General features: G+C 40.4%; 1 protein-coding gene across 2 annotated transcripts; it reads right to left on the minus strand.

Annotated features, from left to right (window-relative positions):
* Window positions 1-697: 697 nt before the first annotated feature.
* On the minus strand, window positions 698-18,387 carry LOC133130129 (SITS-binding protein-like). Of its 2 annotated transcripts, XM_061244414.1 has the most exons (10): window positions 17,253-18,387; window positions 16,198-16,369; window positions 10,843-11,050; window positions 10,578-10,728; window positions 7,782-7,979; window positions 7,187-7,455; window positions 5,362-5,498; window positions 4,525-4,646; window positions 3,772-3,951; window positions 698-3,226 (listed from the first exon to the last, which is right to left on the minus strand). In XM_061244414.1, exons 1-10 carry the CDS (start codon window positions 17,721-17,723, stop codon window positions 3,050-3,052), a joined length of 2,085 nt encoding a protein of 694 aa, XP_061100398.1. In that variant the 5' UTR covers window positions 17,724-18,387; the 3' UTR covers window positions 698-3,049. The 2 variants fall into 2 exon arrangements, with proteins under 2 accessions (XP_061100398.1, XP_061100399.1); XM_061244415.1 differs by lacking the exon at window positions 698-3,226 and having other exon boundaries at window positions 3,814-3,951; window positions 5,366-5,498.
* Window positions 18,388-22,299: the final 3,912 nt, after the last annotated feature.

The following is a 22,299-nucleotide window of genomic DNA, read 5'->3' on the forward strand; positions in this document are numbered from 1 at the left end:
GTGTAAAACTTGGGTAGTTCCTTCCTTACAATTGAAAAGAATGTGCGTATGCGTGTGTACCCAATGTGTTTAATTAGATGCTCAGTTTCACTCCATACGACCAGCACAGTCCAATTGGCTTGTTACCAAATAGGTTTGAAATGCACACTTAAAACTAACTGCCAAGCTGGAAAAACCATTCACTCCACTAGACTCAGAAACCTTAGACCTTGACTTGCACTTTCTAAAAGTAGCTGGCATGAGAGTTCTTTTTGCCCAGAGCTTGTCACCGCTTCAATCCGTCTTCTCTGATATTCAACGCTGTTTACTGGCGACAATGCACTGACATCTTTCCCAATGTGATATGGGAAAGATGTTATTTTCTCTGAATAATGAGGGAAAAATGTATTCAGTAACCTCAATCATGAAAAGGTATTTTCACAATGTCTGCATGACCTCAATAGCATGGTTGAACTTATTGTTCATGAAATATGTTGCATTGCAGAGTCTTAAGCACCCTAGACTTTATTATATATATATATATATATATATATATATGTATATATATATATATATATATATATATATACCTTATCAACCGTGTTGGTTGGTTTCATGTGGGGATCCTTATCAAGTGTCAATGCAAGTCATAGTTCCACATTTCAATTTAACAACAGAACTAGCATTTGAATAAGAAAGTGTAAACATTTATTGCAGTTTGTACATTTGAAATGTCTGTTCATTAACAGAAAAAAAAAGAAAAAAGAAAAAAAGATTTATTAACCAAAGCAAAGACTCGTGGGAGGCACTGCTGCTGTTTTTAATTTGTGCAGTTACAGCATTCAGGTCCCTCAGATAATGCTTCCGAATTTTTTAGAAGATCCAAAATATAACCACAAGCAGGAAATAGTATACTCACTAAAAATGCAATTATATAGTTTGTATTATGGAAAACACAATTTCATTTTCAAATCTATGTTTACCTGAACTATATAAAGACATTGAAGTTCAACCCAGTGAATTAATCTCTAAGACTTTAGTGTTGATTTGTTTTAGTGTAGATTTTTTTTTGACAAAAGAAAAAGAGTTGCGGGACCTGAGTCATCTGTAAATACAGTAAGCATATAATGTGTTTTAATTACACAGTTCAGGTCATTCGTATCAGGCCAGATTAATGACCATCAGGTCATTAATTAATATGTTTATTTCTAAAATTCATGTGACAGTTATATAACTTCTATATAAAAAACAAAACAGAGCATGCATTACAGACGAAAGCAGTAACATGCTACAATCTGTTGCTGAGTGGAAAGCTGGCTTTCGGTGTAATTTCTTTGCAGTATTGTGCAGCATTAAAAACAAGTCAAACAACTACACAGCATTTCTTTTGATTTCACCTAATGACGATGTGATGAACAAGATTGTGTCCTTTTTCTGGTAAGGACTGCATCATGTATGGCTGCCTACTCTACAGACAAGGAAGGGTTGTGGGTCAGGCCCTTCCCTACTGCACAATTGCGATATCAAAGAGCCATGGTATGCATATACATAGAAAAAGATACATTTAACATTTGAAAGAATTGGTATGAATTATAGTTAAAACATACAATTTTATAATGTCCATTCAGTGTATCAGGGCCTTCCCCTGTAATTGCACACAGAACATTTGTTGTGGCTGTTTTTTGCACACAAAAGGTTTCTGGACAGTATCACAGGGCTTCATCCTGATCTCATGTGACCTTTGACCTCTTCCATGTGATAAAGTTATGGGTACTTTGTGTGGTACCCTTCTCACAGGTCATACAGTTGAACTGCATGGTTTCCCTCATTGTCTCATCAACTGCCAGCCTTTCTCTGCACTCTCTTCTAGTCTGTGGACTAACTCAATTATATACTAACCAGATCTGCAACTCTATATTCTTAACATTGCATGAACCTTTTGTATGCTGTGAAATGCAAATGTAACAATTTAACATGTCTTATGAATACTAATTGAGAGGATGTGACCACGAAACTCTGACAGTAATGGCTGTACAGTGCTTCATTAATATATAATAAACTGTAATATGGCATCGGAAACTCAACCAAGTGTATGCTCCTGGAGTCGAGAGGACTGAAGGAATGCAAGAGTAGACCACCTGATTACAACAGAGAACCAGGCTCTGCTGTTTCCTACAGGCCTTACTTTACAACCCGATACACAACCCGATACAGTACTTGTTATAGTAACTCAATGGTGCAGATACACACAAGCAGCTTTGGCAATGGAGCAGAGCAGAAGGCATTTTAACCCACGTATCTTGCATCCTGGCAAAGTACCAGCGGCAGTGTGTCAGGTCTGACAGGAGTCTGTCTTGTGCGTTTCCTCCAGAGGAGAGAAAGAAAGACACTGGCTAGTATACAGTGAAGAGGATGTGATTGGACACAAAAATGGCTCAAAGCCCACCGGAGCCTCTTCTCATATTGTTCTAACCAGTTCCATCTAAAATTCAGTCATCATTTGCAGTAACATACGTGTGGGACATACTTTGATGCTTTCAAGACATTTGGATTGAGAATTTTGAAGAGATGATTGAGACTGCGTCTTTGTAAGGCAAAGTACTCTAAACACATACAGTAAGTTGAGGTAAAATTTTCAAATGCAGGATGCAGGAGCCTAGTAAAATTAGCAAGTCCACATATTCATGTGTGGTTTTCCAGGCTCTTCTTTAGCGAAGAAGTTTTCTTCTCCAATTTGGTCTTCTTTATAAAATTCATCAACTTTTTTAAGTGCATGAAGGTTATACTTTGTTACTTCATTGGATGGATATCTGTAGTCAATATTTTAAAAGACAGTAAAATCAAATGTAAACACGTTTAAATGCGAAAAAAAGCAGCAAAAAGTCTATAAAATGATGAAATTGCTCAATTGCTGATTACAAAAAAACCCTTAGAATATAGAAATTATGTAGAATTCTATAGTGCAAGTATAAAAATGTCCAAAAATGATATCTTGCTATGCTGCTGATAGTCTTAGAGGAAAGTGCAATCAGAGTGGAAGAACAGCAGTAACAAAACTGTTCCCGTTGCTTCAAGAATTCCTACGTACGAAAACGGCCACTTCTTCAAGACCAACAGGGTAATCTCTTAAACATGTCCCTCCATCAAAAACCTGGCTGTTGCTCAGGTCTTGCCACTGAAATCCGCTTCCTGGTAAATAGATATCTCTCTGGGTGGCGCCCCTCTCCGTAACTGGTGCTACAAGGACCTGAGAAAGAGTGGCAAAAAACACATTTTAAGACAAAATCGTACTTATTTGTAATGTTTTCTCCTAAATCTGACAATAGCTGTACAGGCAAACTGTAGCCACTGCCCCATGGGACTCCCCAATAAGCCTGGCCCTGGCATGGTGGTCTGGGCCTTGGGGCTTAATACAGCACTATGAACCTGTGCTTTAAAAGACATGCTACCAGGGAACCCCTTAGTGGTCAGGAAGAAGCACTCTGACAAGAAAAGATTCCTCTAAGTCAGTGGTGTCCGATCTTATCCTAAAAGGGGCGGCGTGGGTGCAGGTTTTTGTTTTAACCCAGCAATAACACACCTGATTATACTATTGAACTAATCGTGGTCTTTAATCAAGACCTTGATGAGTAGAATCAGCTGTCTTAGTCCTGTGCTAAAACAACAACCTGCACACACACCGGGCCTTTCTGGATAAGATTGGACACCCCTTGCTCTAAGTAATCAGTCCCATGCTAGCTTTTCTAGCTCTATCCTGCCGCCAGTGGTGAAAACAAGGTAGTGCACTCTTACCTCGTCTCCTATCAGAAACTCATCATCGACAGTGAACGTGTTGAGGTCTTCAGGACTGACCCACCAGAGGGGACGGTATATGGGATTCCTGCTGGCTTTCCATTCCTCTGCATACTTTAGTATGAGGGGAACTACAAAGTCCTGGTGCTTGGCTATATAGGCTCTAGTCAGGTTCAGGACCTGCAGCACAGAACAAAATAACAAACAAGAGAGTAAGAAAAATGTAATTGGATGTGAACATGAAACTACCCAGCAATCGAAGAGAAGAAACTACTGATGTCCTTTTCATTCGACTCTTTCATTCGATCCACTTAGAGTTATGATGTGTTGTGTGTTCAGAGATGCTCTTCTGCATACCACTATTGTAATGTGTGGTTATTTGCGTTACTGTCACCTTCCTTTCAGCTTTGACCAATCTAGCCCATCTCTCATTAACAAGGAATTTTGCTGACAGAACTATAGCTATTTTCTTCCTTTTTCTAGTGCACCATTGCAAAGGTCCCAGCAGAGTGGTACTGTACCTGTCCTCTGAAACATAAGCAGTTACCCACTCATTATTTTCACTTGCAATGATGCAACAGTCTAACAAGAGTCTGCAAATACCTTTTCATGGCACTGGATGTGAGTTCCCTTCCCAAATTGATGAAAGACAAGCCTGCACTTTTACTTGGGCATTCCAAAGTAGGGGTCAATAAAATAAGAAACTGCATTTCCAGAAGCATCTTCCAAGCCGCTATAACGTGGAGTACACACCCTGTCCTCAGCGTACACCCAGGGGGGAGTCTGGAAGGACATGACAGGGAAAAAGCAGATGATCTCCAGCCAGCGGATGAAGAGCTCCTCGTCAGTGACAAGCTCCATGGAGAGGGAGCCACCTACGGAGAAAATAAAAATAAAGACGAAGAACTCTCCTAATTTCCAACAAACTGTAACATGAATACATGGTTTAAATGGGCTGTGATGAAATGAGTCATGCACTGATGGACAGAAACAGACAGGTAAGGAAGGGGTCACAGACACAATGCTGTACAATACAGGGGAGGAGTATGCATTGTAACAGGATGCTATGCAGGACAAGAGAGGAGTCACTGACAGGATGCTGTACAGTACAAGGGAGGAGTCACTGACAGGATGCTGTACAGTACAAGGGAGGAGTCACTGACAGGATGCTGTACAGTACAAGGGAGGAGTCACTGACAAAATGCTGTACAGTACAAGGGAGGAGTCACTGACAGGATGCTGTACATTACAAGGGAGGAGTCACTGACAGGATGCTGTACATTACAAGGGAGGAGTCACTGACAGGATGCTGTACAGTAGAAGGGAGGAGTCACTGACAGGATGCTGTACAGTACAAGGGAGGAGTCACTGACAGGATGCTGTACAGTACAAGGGAGGAGTTTGCACTGTAACAGGATGCTATGCAGTACAAGGGAGGAGTCACTGACAGGATGCTGTACAGTACAAGGGAGGAGTCACTGACAGGACGCTGTACAGTACAAGGGAGGAGTCACTGACAGGACGCTGTACAGTACTGTAGTATGCTGAAGGATCACTCGGGGGCTCAGGCCCAGTAAGTTGGAGCATTACCTACTGCATCAGGAATGAAGAAGCTATGGCCCAGCAGGCTGTAGTGCAGGACTGATGGAATAAGGCCCTTCAGCCCTGAGTGACTCCAGTCACTGCTGAGCGGGACCATGCTGAGGAACAGAGGCGTCTGGCTCGGTCTGAAACACAGCACAGCAGCATGCAGCTTTACTCTCCTCCCTCATCCTAACATTACTGTACTACGGCTCCCCCGTTAGGAGGGCAGTCAAGTACAACGAACAGGGAACTGCTCTTCTAATTCAGAGGCTGTAGGTGCAATTATAGTGCCAGCCTAAATCTCAGGGTGACACCATTGGGAAAAATACAATACCTGGATGTATAATTTCATAATGCATGGAAACATTAAGCTGTGACACTTACTTTGGACAAAGGGATCAATGTCCAAAGTAATTAAAACCGGTTCATAAAATTGTAATTCAACCATTTAAAAAATAATAATTTATCTCTAATTTTAATTTATTTTCTTACCCCAATCCACTTATTCCTGTGTAAGAAATGTCAGTACACACAGGACCCATCTAGCATCAAGGCGTAGTCTAAATAACAATGTTTAAGGTAGGAATTACTTGACCTCAAAGAGGCTAAAGAATATGTGAAGAAGCAATGACATTAATTACATCTATTACGATAAAAACAAAGGTCTCTGAGAATGGTCTTTCACACAGGATAGGACAGCTTCCCACCAAAGTCTCAACCTGGCTCAATCATCAAATATTTAACAAAACCTAAGAAATGAAGAACTGCATGTAAAATCTCTGCCCAGATCTCTGCCCAGCCAGAACTTAGAAACAAAATGGCACACAGTTATTAAACCTCTTGTTGGCCAGTGAAGCTTGCATGCTAAAGAAGCTGCCAGCGATCAGCGGTAAATGGAGGCTGGTGTCAGGTTTGGAAAGACTTGGGAGGGCCAGAAACACAGTATTATGTTGCTCCATAAATCTCTGAAGAATTTTAGTGAATGGATTATATTGTCATATTAAAACATCACGAGAATCGGAAGGTGATCTGAATGCTGACAAAGTATTTGGCTCGGTTGGTAGTCAAAAGCATTACGTCACTCTGCAACCAAAGAGACAGCTGACTGAGGTACTGGACCATGGCTGAGGCAGCATAGTGCTTTCATACGCAAAACATCATGCGATGCCAGATAAACCACTGATTACGGAAGAAAATGATAGGCTGATATTAGTTTTGTTTTACTAGCTTAGCAGCTCCAGGGAGATTAGCATATTTTACACAATATCCCATTTACGCAGCTGGATATTTAATGAAATCCTGGCTTACTATCTTGTTCAGGGATGCAAGAGCAGACAGCCAGTCATTTGAACCTGCAACCTCATATTTATAAGCTCAGTTCCTTATCCAGAAACAATTTTTGGGTCCTTGAATGCTGCCAGAAAATTAGACCAAGTGTACAAAAAGTACTTTGGACAGTACAATAATTATTGTGTCACAAGATATACTGCATGGCCAATTATTGCAATGTTATTCAGATGTGCTGTTCCACAATTAATTTGAAACGGGGGACTGGACATTATTTTTTATTTCAAACATATTGAGGAAATAGAGGATTGAGCATTAATTTTAAAAGTCAGTACAATCTAACAATAATTTTTAAAATGACACATGATCCCCATTATATTTTTTCATGACTAATCTCTGGACCTTGACAGGATTATTTGGTACAATAAAAATGTTCTAGGACATTTTTTTTCTCACAGCCAAACTGGACTCTACACTAATGTTTACCAAATGTTCTGGAGACGTTTTGTGTTAACTGGGTAAGTGCTTTGCCACACTGCCCCACCGTGTTCCCGCGGTCACGATGACCGAGTTGCTGATCCTTGTGGCCACTTCTGCCAGGAGCTGGATGTACTCATCTCTGGCCAGGGCTTTGGGTGGGCACAGGCCATGCTCCTGAAATGGGTTCCTCTCCCCACCCTCCAGCACCAGGTATTCCACACCCAACAGGGCCCGCAGACTGGACACCCTCTCAATGAACCAGGCCACTGCTGCTGGGTTGCTGACGTTCAGCTTCACACAGAACTTCTCCTTCCAGTGTGTGAGCAGGGGTGCCTGGGCAGGGGAGGGATAAAACGGACACAGTGAGGAAGGTCATGCATGCTGCTGGGTGCAGAGACCTGGCCTCTGCAGGAAGCCATTTTAGTGACGCAGACATTCACGCAGGCTATGTTGGCCAATACCAAGATGGTGCGAATGGCGTGTCTGTACAAGCAAAACATGTTTATCATAATCTACTACAAAGCAAACTGAGTACTATCATTGCTCGCTGAAGAGACCAGTCAGTGGTTGCAGTAGACATGACTGTGATTATCATGGGTTTGAACACTGCTGTTGTTGTGATAATACACTGCTGGTCGGGGCCAGCAGGGGGCTCTCACCAGGTGGCCCTGTGGGGTTGCAGGCAAGCTGAGCCAGTACGCTTCTCTGCCATCCTCCAGGGAAGCCTGGAATTGCTGGCTGTCTATACCCAGGAACGGGGACAGGGTGGCGGAGATGTTCAGGAGCCTCAATAGTGTCAGATCCCTGGTCGTTCCCTCAGAGACTTTCTTCTTACCGTAGAGGTACTCATGGTCCAGCTGTCAAAGCATATAACAAACTCCCATTGAAGCATACTGCTCATATATGTATTATATGCTCAGTGACCACTTTATTAGGTAGACCTGTATACTAGCTTGTTAATGCAAATATTCAATCAGCCAATCATGTGGCAGAAATTAAATGCATAAAAGCATGCAGACATGGTCAAGAGGTTCAGCTGTTTTTCACACCAAATCACAGAATGGGGAAGAAATATGATTTAAGTGACTTTGACCATTGAATTATAGTTGGTGCCAGACAGGGTGGTTTTATTATCTCCGAAACTGCTGCTCTCCTGGGATTTTCATGCACAACAGTCTCTAGAGTTTGCAGAAAACATCCAGTGAGCAAAAATGCCTCGTTAATGAGAGAGGTCAGAGAAGAAGGACCAGACTGGTCAAAGCTGACAGGAAGATGATCGTAATGCAAATAACCACACATTACAACAGTGGTATGATGGACACTGTTTATTTATTGAAAAAACGAAGCATTATACGTGACCATCAAAGAAACCAAATACTATAGTATTTGTAGTAGATCTATTGTCCTCCAGGTCATGATCACATTCATATGAAAGCTTGAGATTTCAAACCGTAACCAATAATACAATGAGTCTGTACTCCATATATCTTGTAGTTGAATTCAATACAATAGACTGACATGCCAGACTTAACAGTCAACCATCACCCTGTTTATTGAAGTTCTGCCTTGGCTGTAAATGTAAGCCTGTTTAAAAAACAAATGATTTAAACAGAATTAAATTTCAGTCCTTTTCATACTTGGCCTGATTGACAAAAATGGAACTTTCTCATTCTCTCTCTATCTTCATCAATCCTTCCACTGCTCTGCCTTCAGGAATGTTACTGCACAGCAAGATGGAAAGTAACACAAATTGTCTGCCGTAACATGGCAGACAAGCCATTTGGAATAGCATATTGTGAAATCCTAAATCCACAGGAAAATGGAACAATTATAACATTACATTAGGATCAGATTTACCTGAAGTTGTTGTTTTTGGATGTTTCTTTCATCATGCCTATTTTAGCCAGTCTGTCTTTTTGCTGGGGAATGCGAGTTGTTTGAGTTATAGTTTGGAGGAACAATACCAATGCGATTAAACCCCCAGAGCAACAGTTTACACTCATGCACACCACAGAACTGTTTCGTCCCTATAATTAACATACTGTATGTGGGTATTTAAGTTGTTTCAGCTTTATAGAAATGAAAAATAACCCACAAAATCCAATTCTGATTAAGATTTTTTGTAATCCTAATAATTTAATTATGAAGTCAATAAATATAAACACCTACGCACACTTAGTTCACTTTCTAATACAAACAATCTATGAATTATTACAAATTTGTGTGTCCTAACTTAAAGAGAAGGATGTAATCAGCATTTATTCTTAACTCACCTTGCTAACTTAAAATAAATACAACTATATTATACCATATTTTGTTCTGCACAGACACAGTTTGGAAATTGAATTTTGCTGATTGCTGAAAAAACAGACTGAACACTGGCCACATAAAGTCTCACTCAGGGCCTGGATATTAAACAGTAAACAACTGATTCACAAGGGGCCTCGTCGCAAATAAGCAGCTGCAAAGCACTTCAGAGCCACGTGATGATGGAACAGCTGACGTGTGGCCCTGATGTGAGTGTGCGTTTTTTTCATGCGCATCTCTCTAGCGGTAAGTGAACACAACCCTGGCAGTGAGTGACTTCCCTCTCCACAGCAGCTGACAGCAGCTGGCACTGTGAAGTGTGAGTGACAGGTGTGGCTCTCAGTCCTGGTCACATTAATCATCAGGACAGAGGGCGGGGCCACACCAGGCTCAGACTGAAGATCGGCTCTCCAGAAACAAACTAATCAAACAGGCGCTCACAGGTCAGATATGGAAACGGCTCTCTAGAAACAAACTAATCAAATAGGCGCTCACAAGTCAGACATGGAAACTACTCTCCAGAAACAGACTAATCAAACAGGCTCTCACAGGTCAGACATGGAAACAGATCTCCAGAAACAAACTGATTAAACAGATGTTCACAGGTCAGACATGGAAACTACTCTCCAGAAACAGACTAATCAAACACGCTCTCACAGGTCAGACATGGAAACAGATCTCCAGAAACAAACTGATTAAACAGATGTTCACAGGTCAGACATGGAAACTACTCTCCAGAAACAGACTAATCAAACACGCTCTCACAGGTCAGACATGGAAACAGATCTCCAGAAACAAACTGATTAAACAGATGTTCACAGGTCAGACATGGAAACTACTCTCCAGAAACAGACTAATCAAACACGCTCTCACAGGTCAGACATGGAAACAGATCTCCAGAAACAAACTGATTAAACAGATGTTCACAGGTCAGACATGGAAACTACTCTCCAGAAACAAACTAATTAAAAAGTAATTACCATGAAAAAAAGTACTAGAGAGTAGCCTCTAAGAATTTGGGACATACCGTACTGGATCACAGGAGGATCAGAGGCAGCAAACATATTTCCTGTTAGCACAGTTCTGTTAGTTTGTTTGCTGAGTATTAAAAGTAAGAAGATGAAGAAGACAGAAAGGAGGTGACGCACCATGTCGGATAGGAGAGCCGTGGAATGTTCCGTGAGGCTGAGGACGCCCTCCCCCAGGTGGAGTCTCTTCAGTCGGTTGGAGAAGGTCCGGAGCTCCCTCTCAAGCTTCACTCCAGAGTCCACGTTCACAAGCAGCTTCCAGAACGGCAACCTGCGTGGGTCAATTCAATTAAGGCCTATGAGGTTGCTAAGTAAAGAAATAAATAAATAAATAAATCATAAGTTGATGAATCCTGAAAGAAATCACTGAACAGCAGGCCCTAACCATAGGATATCCATGTTGGGCAGCGCTGGTTTGTGGGACAGGGGACGGAGCCGCACCTCCTGGTGCATGGCCTTGAGGTTTGATCCCACACACACCGTGTACTTGAGGGGAAGCTTCGCCATGCTGGGGGGCTTACGCAGACAGAAGCGCCGCATGCTCTCAAAGCCCACCTGCAGGGCCACCTCGGGATCCACCAGCACCGCCACACCTGTCACAGCGGGGGAGAGCATAGCACAACAGCATCACTACAGTTATGTGAGTGACACAGAGAGTTCTGGCCACACACCAACACCGTGGCAGCATAGCTACGCTCTTCCTGGGATGGTTAAGGAATGCTGAATGCCCTGGATGTATGTTTGCACAAATGCCTTTGTATGAGTATATATTTATAGCCACTGTATTAGTTGGCAACTTGGTTGAATGGATCCAGAAATAGCATTATGGTTTTAGAAAGTGTCCCATATGCACCATAACTCCTGGCACCCCTCTGAAGCGATGAGGTTTTATGCAAACCAGATGATTGTATCTGCAGATGCCCTCCCAGGAATTCCCACTGCCTCTCAGGTTTCTGTGACCTGCCAGATCCTACTCTAATGCCCCCTCGCCCCCCACCCTACCACCCCCTATTCCCATAACGTTGTTTCATTTTAAAACCCACCAGGCCATCCATCTCCTCAGACTGCACACCCTGATCCCTGATCTCCTTGTAGCAAACAATTTAACAATTGAGTCTTCAGATGACACTGCTTGATATTCAGTCAAGAGGTCAATTACGTACAACTTTTGTAATTAAGGCATTACAAATAAGAAACTGAGATAAACGTACTTGAATTTAAATTTACGAATGAGCTTGTAGTTGAACATGAATATTCACTCCATTATATCAGAACCCTTCAAATATGACGGTACAAAAAACAAACAATGGACTTGTTTTAATTTGCTGGGGTTTCTGAGGTATGATCAGTTGAAAAAATGCTAATAAAAATCCTCTGCATTCCTAACATTTGACTTCATTGTAGTCGTAGAATCACTCACATCGGGGAAATGTTTAAAGCAAATGAAAACTTTAACAGCTATTGTATGGCACTGAAATAGATCAGTAAAGGGCACAGAATGAAACCTTTAAACAAAATAGGCACCACCCAAGCTGGCTTTAGTCCCACTGAGTTTAAGTGGGAGGAAGCATATGCCCATCTAATGAGCATTGACCAAAGTTATGAGGACCAGCAAAAAAACAATAATAAAAACATTTGAAAAGAAAATGACAAAATGTTGAAAATATGTGTGTGCAAGACATGGCAAATAAACCAGTTCATGGCTCTCATTTTGGAATCAATTTAGCCCTAAAACTCTCAGAGCCAGGTCTACCTTACTAATCATCATACAAAGACTCAGAATAACAGAGAGTACATGCTGTACACCAACCTGCATGAAGGTGAATCAATAACTGTCATTTTGTGAAATTTAAGAGTGTTTTAGGGCTTCAGTTATGGCCAAGGTGGGTTCTTCCAGAGTTTAAAAGTGGTAATCTTACAAACAAACACGCATACAATGTATAAATATACAGTAAATTAATAGAGGGCAAATGCATATATGCGGACATATGTTCTTGTATCCATTAATAACTATTTCCTATGGGCACCCAGAATGTGCCACATGCAGCCATGTAATGTAGTGACTAAGATGACTACAGTAATGATTAAGCCATGTGATGATTCTCCCCACCATAGGCCTACAGTTCCGCTAAAAAATCTGCTTGCCTCCTTTTACATGTCATATTAAAATTATTTACGATCCACAGTAGCAACATGGAGAAATCTGGTAACGGGTTCAAAGGTTGTATTCCAAATTATCCAGAACATAGCACTTATGAGCCTGAACTTTGAACTTTTCATAATCTGTCTCGTCAAAGTTTCAACAAGACAGTGACTGGTCATTTGGTATTCCAGTCACTTCTCAAAATCAATCTGCCCCATAATACAGGAAAGGCCTTTACAATGTCACAGACCTGATAAAACATTTTCCCCAAAATGTAAAAACATTAGGGTGAAAGGGAGAGAATAAGTGTTTCTTTCAAGTTTTGTTCTTTTTACCATTATTATAACATGCCAGATGCTTTGTGTGTCCTTTAGCAGAAACAGAAAAATGAAAAATAAAATCACAGGTAACCAATACATTTCCTTTATTACTTCCATGTAATTATTTACAAGCAGTCACTCTGCAAATGACTAAAAAAGACAAAATCTTTCCTAGAACTAACTTGTAATGAGCTTAGGGAACTTCAAAGGGGCCAAACAATCTGTTGAATTTTCTGTATGGCTGCCAGCAGACAGGGTTTAAGGAATGCCTTTGTCTGCTAAGTACCCCAAGAAAAGAAATGGAGCTCTATTTTGGTATGTACTAATTTTACTAAATATTCAGCAGTTCTATTTTGAGGTAAAACAAGATTAGCAATATTTATTTTATGGTTATTGCGTCTTCCATGATGCACTGAATAAAACTGATAAATTAAATTAAGGAGCAAATGTTATATGAATATTTTATGAAGGGGCTGTTCTTATAGCTTCCGTATTCTTCTACTCAATACTGAATGAAAGAGAAACATGACATGTGCAAACCAAACCAATGTGAAGGGCTATATTTTAGGCATATATTTTAAACTATAAGCCAAAAATATAACAAAAATATTTCATTAAAACAGCCCACACTACTGAATAAGCAGCAAGTAATTTCCTTCATAACAGCCGGAAATAATTTCCTGCATTTCAGTTCTTATACTTCACATTGCTTTTATCTGTACATTTATAATCAGTGCTGAGATAATGAATAATAAATATTAATATTTTCTATTGCCGTGTAAACAAGCAAACAGATACGAGGAATGCTCTTCCTGACATGTACCTTGTTTCCCTACAGGGAAGTACAGTAATAAATATGGTATGTACATGAATGTACAGGAAAGCCATTGCTATAGTCTGTTGGTATGTGGGGTGTTTGATGTTAAAATTCTTGCCACATCTTATCGCAACCTTTTTGGAGTTTTATTTTTAAAAGACTGTCAATCTTAGCACATCTCAGCCCTATGTTAATAACTATTCCTGTCCTCTTTTTAATATAAAAAGCAGCTTAAACAAACAGCAATTACTATTTTAAATTACTACTACTACTACCATGAAAGAGTTATGATAACAAGGTGTCATTTTTTTCACATTAGGCATGAAAGACTTGCACTAGGCTCGCCTTGACATATGAAGACATACGATTTATCAGGTATGTAGAACACCAGACCCAGTAGCGAGACCAAGGTGTAGCTTGTCGTTCAAAGTGTTTATTGTAATATAGGCAGGTCAGACAGGCGGGGTTCAATAGCCAGCAAACGGGAATACCAGGGAATAGGCAGTTTGCTATCAAGTGCCCAGAAAAACGGTCAATACTCCAGCAAACAGATATAACAAGCATAATCCAAATCGAAGTCCTGGTTACAGACGAAGGGTCGAATACAAGTGGGCAGAGCAGACAAAAACAGAATCCAAAGACAGAGGTCGAAAGACAAAAACAGGTCAATAAACAGCGGTTTAAAAACTAGACAGACGGGATAATCTAAATACGGAAGTCGAAGAACAAAACCGGTCGTAACAGTTATCAATCAGGAATAAATGCTGGAGAGTATGGTCGGGACTCAAAACAATCAGGCCACGAACTAGACAAAAAAAAAGGGTTTATATAACACAGGAAACAAGAGGGAAACCAGGCAATCAGGTGTGGGAAACAATCAGGAAGTGAAACGTAGGTGAAACGAATGAATGGAGTGAACTGAACTGAACTGACAGACTACGGTGTGCACAGAGGGTAAGAAAACACGGGAACGCTAAGCACATATATAAAAGACTAAACAGTGAAAAACACAGATCCTGACAAAGACATTGACAATGAAAAGTAAAATGGCCAATTCCCAGGTACCAAACAAATATATTTCACAGTACATCATATGTTGAGAACTTTGAGTTGCATAGTTCTGGGAACTGCAACAAATAAGCCTTGGCCTCTCCTACTATATAATAACATCTAATAGTAAGCACTAGAATTCTCAGAGGTTTAAATATCAATATGTAGCTTATATGTAACCCTAAACCAATGCTAAGCAAAGGTTAGTCAGATGGGTTTACTTGAGGACGAAGGAGATTCAATTAAGTCACTTTTTCAATTTCATTCACAGTCAAGATCTCATTCCCCAGAGCAAATGAGCCAGCAATTACAGTAGCTCCAGTCTTCATTCAACCAGATGGTTTTGAGCAGCCTGAGATTAATATACTTGCAGTTTATTACTTAGCTAGCGAATACCCATGATGAAGTATTTGTCTGCTTGTGGTTACATGGCAACAAAACAGTGGCTTTGAAATTCCATCGTTGTATCTCTCCTTTAACAGCTGAGAGAGTCAAATGGGTACGGCGATTAAGGCTGTCCTTAACAAAGGTGGGGCAGCAGTCACAATAATGGGGCCATCCAGCTAAACCTGCCATAGTATTACATTAATTGTTAATGCCCTATTAAATAGTTGTAGTTGGAAAGGCATAATGCCTGTTTTGTTTGTGCGACATGAATGTAACAACATATCAGGTACTTCATATCTTTATGTGATATCTCAGTCTGCTCAGTTTACTTGTCCCATCTGTTTACTGGCTTGTGCACTAATACACATAGTCAAACTGCTTTCACTTGCACAAACTTTCACACGTACTACAGTGAACTGTACCGTACAAATGCACACACTTCATTCTGAAGTCTATTGTGCCTTTTGTACCGGTATGTAGCCTTTTAACTTAGTACACACAAATGTCATACATAAACACCACTTTTCTCATTAAATCACTTTTTCTCGCTCAGTCAAAAGAGCAACAGAAATAAGCAATACTCTTCTTCTGGCTTTCTTTAATAACACGGCTAGAATCAAGCTCAAATGAACTTGAACGTAGTGTATGAGGCCTCACTGATTTTGAGTCTAATTTGGACATAAGTAGTCCTTGGATAGTCAATCTGTACGGCAACAGTAAGTCAGCACTTCAAACAAAGGCTTTGAAGGGTCAGCACAAAGAGGCTCAGTTTGGGCTTTAACAGCTAGCAATTCAGCTTCAGAGGGACTAACAGGTCCACACCGTTTCTGTCTGTATCTTTATGAATTCTTATGGATTCATTTATTTCCTTAACCCATCTAATAATGTGGATATTCGTTTGATTCGATTCAATCTCCTATTGATATCTCTCCATTTCATAAACAGTTTGAGGATTCAGATCAGGTGCAGCAGAGCAATCTAGCAACTCAGGACCCATCACAAGATTGTCTGGAACATGCTCACCTGTCGACCCCAGGAAGTAGCGCTCCAAAACTGACCCATACCCCAAAGGGTCAGCTTGAAGGTCACTCACAACAAAAGGTTGCATGGAGACAGAGGCGTTGTTTATCGGCCAATTCTGCGCCTGGACACTCGCTCCACCGTACCAGGAGACATTAATCATAGAGAAACAGTCCTACAGCAGAGAAAATCTGATTACATATGCAATAATATATTTATAGAGAACATGGGCACAAGCATTTATTTTCTAAGTTTATGGATGTGGTGTACAATAGCAATCTGACTGATGGATACTATGTCAAAGTAGCCCTTCTGTGCAGTGTATGGAAGCAAAATGTGTATACACTTCTGGAAAGAACTTGAGTTTCTGCTCATATAACTGTGCTTTAATTAATTTTACAGGTCTCTTACATATCGCTGGTGTATTGGTCTTGTTTGATGCAGTTACTTGTGTTGCTCTGGAAAAGAGGTTCTGTTATTTGCTAATGTCCAATGTGAATCTGGAAACAGAGAAGCCACAGTGGACCCAATACTTACAATTTATCACTAAACTATAAGATCCCGACCATAAGACCTCACTGGAGTCTCAAGCCACAAAATTCTAAAAACGTAATTCTAAAAAATTCTTATTCATGTTCTGTGAGCAATTAATAAATAACACTAGAAATTCCGCAGCAAGGAATTTATCATTTGAAATACTGTAATATTCAGTAGCTTACTGTGTGCTCTAATGCTTTGTAGCAATAAACAATCATTATAATACTACAACAAATATTATTACACATGCGTATTTATCGAACGTCTGCATTTATCGAGCAACTGCAAAAGACAGGTTACTCGACTACTAATTTACTAGCTTTCATGAAATAATACGTTATGGACAGTAATTTAAAGTAGGATCGTATTTTGGAGAAGGAAAAACTCTTATAACAGCATTGGCAAAACTATAATATATGGTTAAACTAAATGGGGACTTAGACTATCACACAGGAACCGTCTGTCTGATGTAGTTACAATCATCAATTACAATCAATTACAGAGGACCAATTTAGCGATACCTCTAAATCCATATGACAATTCAGTGGCGTCCAGGTAATGTTGTAGCACTCGGTCTGCGATGCGTCATCTGATTCCAAAGATATCTTGATGTTTGCAACCGAATCCCAGGTGAAACAGAACTCTGTTTTGTTTGACCAGCACAGGTTTCTGACAAATGGCACGTCAGCTTCAGGGTTCCCGACGTTCTTCACGCCAATCTCCACAAAGGTCTTGTTCTCGGTCAGTGTCTGTATAACAATAGAGTGGGTGTTCCTCTCCCAAATCAGTCCACTAAAAGTCCCTCTTAAGATCCAGTTCTTATTAGGCTGATCGACGACTTGCCAATAAATGATCCCGATAGTCATAGCGAAGAAGACAGCCACACCAAAGCAGGCGATCGCCCCTTTCCATGTTTCGTTCATTTCCTTAAGCCCAGTGTCCCATGTAACTTCTGGGATGGGACTAGGGTTCCTATTTCGAGCGTGAGGCATATTGCAATAGTATGAACAAAAAATGTAAGCAATGATATTAAATATGTGTCATTAAGAATATTCTACGTGTACGATATTAAAATATAGCCTTGATGTTTCGTGGTGACTTGCTGCCTTAATGGGCTAATAAGAAAGTTAGTGAAACATGTATCCGTTATTTATGCCTGCTACTGAGACCTGTCGCGTGATAAAGACAACATACCCCACGGCTGAAACATCCACAAACTCCAGAAAGGTGAAAACTTACCACATGCTGGTAGATAAAGTTCTTTTTTTTGTCTCACCCAGGTTTAGCAGTAATGTCTAGGCTATAGTACGAACGGCTCCTTAGCGGCTTATTTGCTTGCTCTGCACTTTTCGCCTGTTTATGACGTTACTCAAAACTGGTCATCAAAAAGAAACCAGAGAAAGTATTGCAGACTGCTTTGCAAATATCTAGCTGCAGGTTAAAGCGCCCGGGACGCACCACGAAGCAGCGTTAAAGCGCCCGGGAGCTATACCGACTGAAAAGTGGTGTTCGCAACTCCCCTTCATGCGCGCTCACTCCGTCTCCGACGCACTTGGTCACTACAGTATTTACAGTGATGCAAACTTTCTTGTTTGTAGGCGGCCAGATAATTTCACCCTGTTAAATATGGGCTTTCAATCTGGTAAGGAAATTACAAATATGAAATCACACTCCTCAAAATGAGCGATTATGTATAAAAATTTTGAGTAGGCTAAACACTACCCATAACAAAAATCTGAAGCTGAACGACATTCATCTTGTGAAGCGAATTCGAGTAAAAGTTACCTTCAGTTTAAGCTATATTATTTCCGACAAGAAACTAGTGTAGCCTCTGGATTGAATGAAAAGATTTAAGATTGAAAACATGAATATTAAATTGGTTTGAAACGGTAACACATTACCAACGTCACTTCTCTTTATTTTCAGTGGCATATAAAAGTATAGCTAACAATTTTCAGTCGCATGAATTACGGAGTGTTAAAAGACTTGAAACGAAAAATTAAATTATCGTTATTGTTATTATTATAATTATAATACTACTAGCATATTCGTTATCTCCCATGCAATAAACACAATCCGTTAGATGGATGGAATGCTGAGCTCCAGTTGTTTCAAAGACAAGGCAATTTGTATCATATTCCTATTCCTATTCTATTCCTGTTCAGTCATCCAGCTTGGTGATCACTTGTGCACTGTAGCTTCATCTTCCTGTTCTTAGCTGACAGGAGTGGAAGCCAGCATGGGTGTCTGTTGCTGTAGCCCATTCGCATTCAGGGACGCCCTTCTGCACACCACTGTTGCAAACAGTTGCTATTTGAGCATCTGTGGCCTTTCTGTTAGCCCAAATTAGTCTGTCCATTCTTCTCTTGACAACTCTCTCTACTTCATCCCAGGAAATACATTTTAATCTTGCAGGTCCTTGACTGGTGTCTGGAGTTACATTATTGGTGATTGATTAACCCAAGCTGCTGAATTATCCAGATATAGGATATATATATTTATTGCTGGAGATCAACCGTCCTGTAGGTTTTCATTTCAGTCCAAATTTGGCGCTAATTAGTAGCTTACTGAGATCTCTAGCCGTTTAATGACATGTGCTTTGTTAGGATTGGAGTGAAAACTTACAGGACAGTACATCTCCAGGAACAGATTGGGCAGCCCTGCTATACAGTATGTTCCTGAGTAATAATAGTGATATGTAGAGGGCTGAAAACAACGCTCTATTCTGCCTGCTAGATCTGAGAGAGGGAACTGGAGCAGTTTGGTATTGAGAGTAGGAATGTCGCTCATGTCTTTTGAAGCAATAAGGCTTCAGGAGTTAGCTTCCATGGGGCAGTCTTGTCACGTTTTCCTTTGCTCCTCAGCAGTCCTGTCCAGACTCAGAATCCTGACGGTGTTAAGTGCTCCCACCCATGCCGTGTCATGGAAAATCTGTGTGTTGTTATGCAGGAGGAATGCGCTTCTCGGTATCAGTTGACATAATTTCTAACATCAACATTCAACAACAAAAAAAACATGCTATCAGAGCCAGGCATAGCCTTCAGTCTAAGGACAGGTTACACCAAATAAGGCACCAACAACAAGCTCACTATTAAAGCAGAAGCACAGCTTAGGTAACGTTTGTTAATTTGCATAATACCAACCCTCTTTGCTTGCCCCACCTTCATCCCGTTATGGGACACTCTCCGCCTCCATCCTTTCTATTCAGAATGGATATTCATAATTAATTCATGGGATGAATAGGTAGCATTGTTTAGCACATAAATATTGTGTTAACAATTGCCAAAAATATATATTTCTGAAATGACTGCTTTTTCCATGACTTTGTACATCGCACAGTAGTGGATGGAATAGTCTATGTTTGGAAACATCATATCTAAAACAGCAACACTTTCATATACAAAAATGCACTGATCATGCACAGATCACCCCCCCCCCCCCCATGAAATAAAATAACATGAAATGTACCACTAATTTATAAGAGGTAACATTACAGTGTAGTGGGAGGGGGTGAGCTCTGAGATGCCTTAAAGATCAGTTGCCTCAGGCCAGGGCTTGGTACGTCAGACCCCCATGATCCCCTGCATAACTCTGGCAAGGAGAAAGTCATTGGATCGGGGTGTGGGAATTCCCCCTTCGATTCTCCCCCTTAACAACCCTTCTAGCAAGCAGCAGCTACGCAGAACCCTCACAGAGTACGGCTCACTCTGTGGTCTCAGTGTGTCCATATTCTGTTTCTGCTTTTCGGCTCAGTTCAGCTACACTAAGATCACTTACATATCGCTACTGTGAGAAAGTAAATCATGCTACTGAGTTCTAAATTCCGCCATGAAATGTGCAAAACATAGACAGTGTACCTAAAACACATTAAGCATGAAAGTCCATCTGCACTTGGAATTCTCTCTAGACTGCTTAAATGAGAATAAATACAATTTATCATGATGTGAGTATTAAATACAATTATAGGTTTAAAAATGTATCAAAATCAGGATGGGGCCCGGGTCATGTAGCAATCAGTTGCCATTATGTCTCTCTGTGCTTGTGAAGGATTATACCAAATCAGGTGTTGTTGTTCTTCCATTCAAACCCAATGGCAGCACTTCCTCAGTAATGCAGTAACTTAGGGACAATGGTGACTGAACATAGATCTGTGTAATATTTGTGCAGCATATGGGAGAATGATTACATTTGCTTGGGGCTATACATTTCAGCAAGAAGTCATACGAAATATTCACACTCTTTGGCGGCAAGGTTGGACTTCTGTGAAGTAGAAAAAAAAAAAAACTGGACATGCATCAGATTTCACAACATTTATGTGTAGCTATGTAAATGATATACTGTATAATATAATGTCATTGATGTGAGAAATTCATATAGATCTTTAGCAACCCTAAAACCCACAAATACAGTATTGCGTGCTACATTAATGGCTGCTAGGTTTTTATATACATTCCACCAAGTTATTCATAAGTGAGATCCTCTGGACAACATGCAGTTTTCAAATATCTAAAATGTTCTCTGATTCTGAGAGAGAGGAGGTGCATTCAAACAGCATGAAGTGGGGACTTTGGAGGAAGGTGTGGCATGGTGCGAACAGCAGAGGGCCAAAAAGTACTTAAAATACTGCCTGTGTGTATATCGCGGCAGGTTGTGAAACCAAAATGTAAAAAACTTGCTTTACTATGCTGTTTTGTTGCTGTGTTTTTCATTGATTGTGGCCGGCTGGGTTTGAACATGAACAAGGCTCTAGTGTAAAATTCTGACATAATAATTAAAATCTCATCACAGAACAGCTTCTATAATGGTTGAATAAGACCTACAACTGTACCATGTGCTTCATTTGATGTGATTCAGTGTCAAATTGACCAATGACTGTTGGTGTAGAGTGTACTGGGTCTATAAATGGTGGCACTCTCAAGTGGAGGTTGAGTTTCACTGTAAGTGAATGTTGAGCTATACCTAGGGGTTATATGTTCATCAAAACATAACTTGGGGAACATGGTGGTGAAAGATTATATTACATTCATTACAGATACGCAAGCACATTTCTGTTGTCAGATGAACCAGTGGAAATGTAGGCTGTGGAGAAAGAGGACATAACCACAGTCATGTAGAGTCCATTCACAGATCTGGCTCAGAAACTACACTATAGCATATTTTCATTTTTTAGAGAAACATTTCCCCCATGCATTACCTCATCAATCAGCTTAAACTTTTTTCCCCCACATTGTGGCACTTGGAACCCACAGTTCTGAAAATCTGACTGCTGGTTTTCAAATCCACTGTAACTGTAAATTTCACATTGATCAGATGCACAACTCCGAACCCTGGTATTAATACGGCCCAATTCCGGCCATCTTAATACCAGGTGTCCTAGTGTAATTAAAGACGCTGCTCTGCTGAGTTCTGGTTTGATTGTACGATAACTTTACCATACTTTAAAGTATGGCACCTGCAACTCCAAAGATGTAGGATGAGATGAGATAGTGTTTAATTCTATGTAAGTAAGAAATCTTTTCAGTCTTGAGATGCATGGAGACAAACAATAAGTCATCCTTTACTTTTCAT

The sequence above is a fragment of the Conger conger genome, chromosome 6 (genome assembly GCF_963514075.1).
Source record: "Conger conger chromosome 6, fConCon1.1, whole genome shotgun sequence".
Taxonomy (NCBI): Eukaryota; Metazoa; Chordata; class Actinopteri; order Anguilliformes; family Congridae; genus Conger; species Conger conger.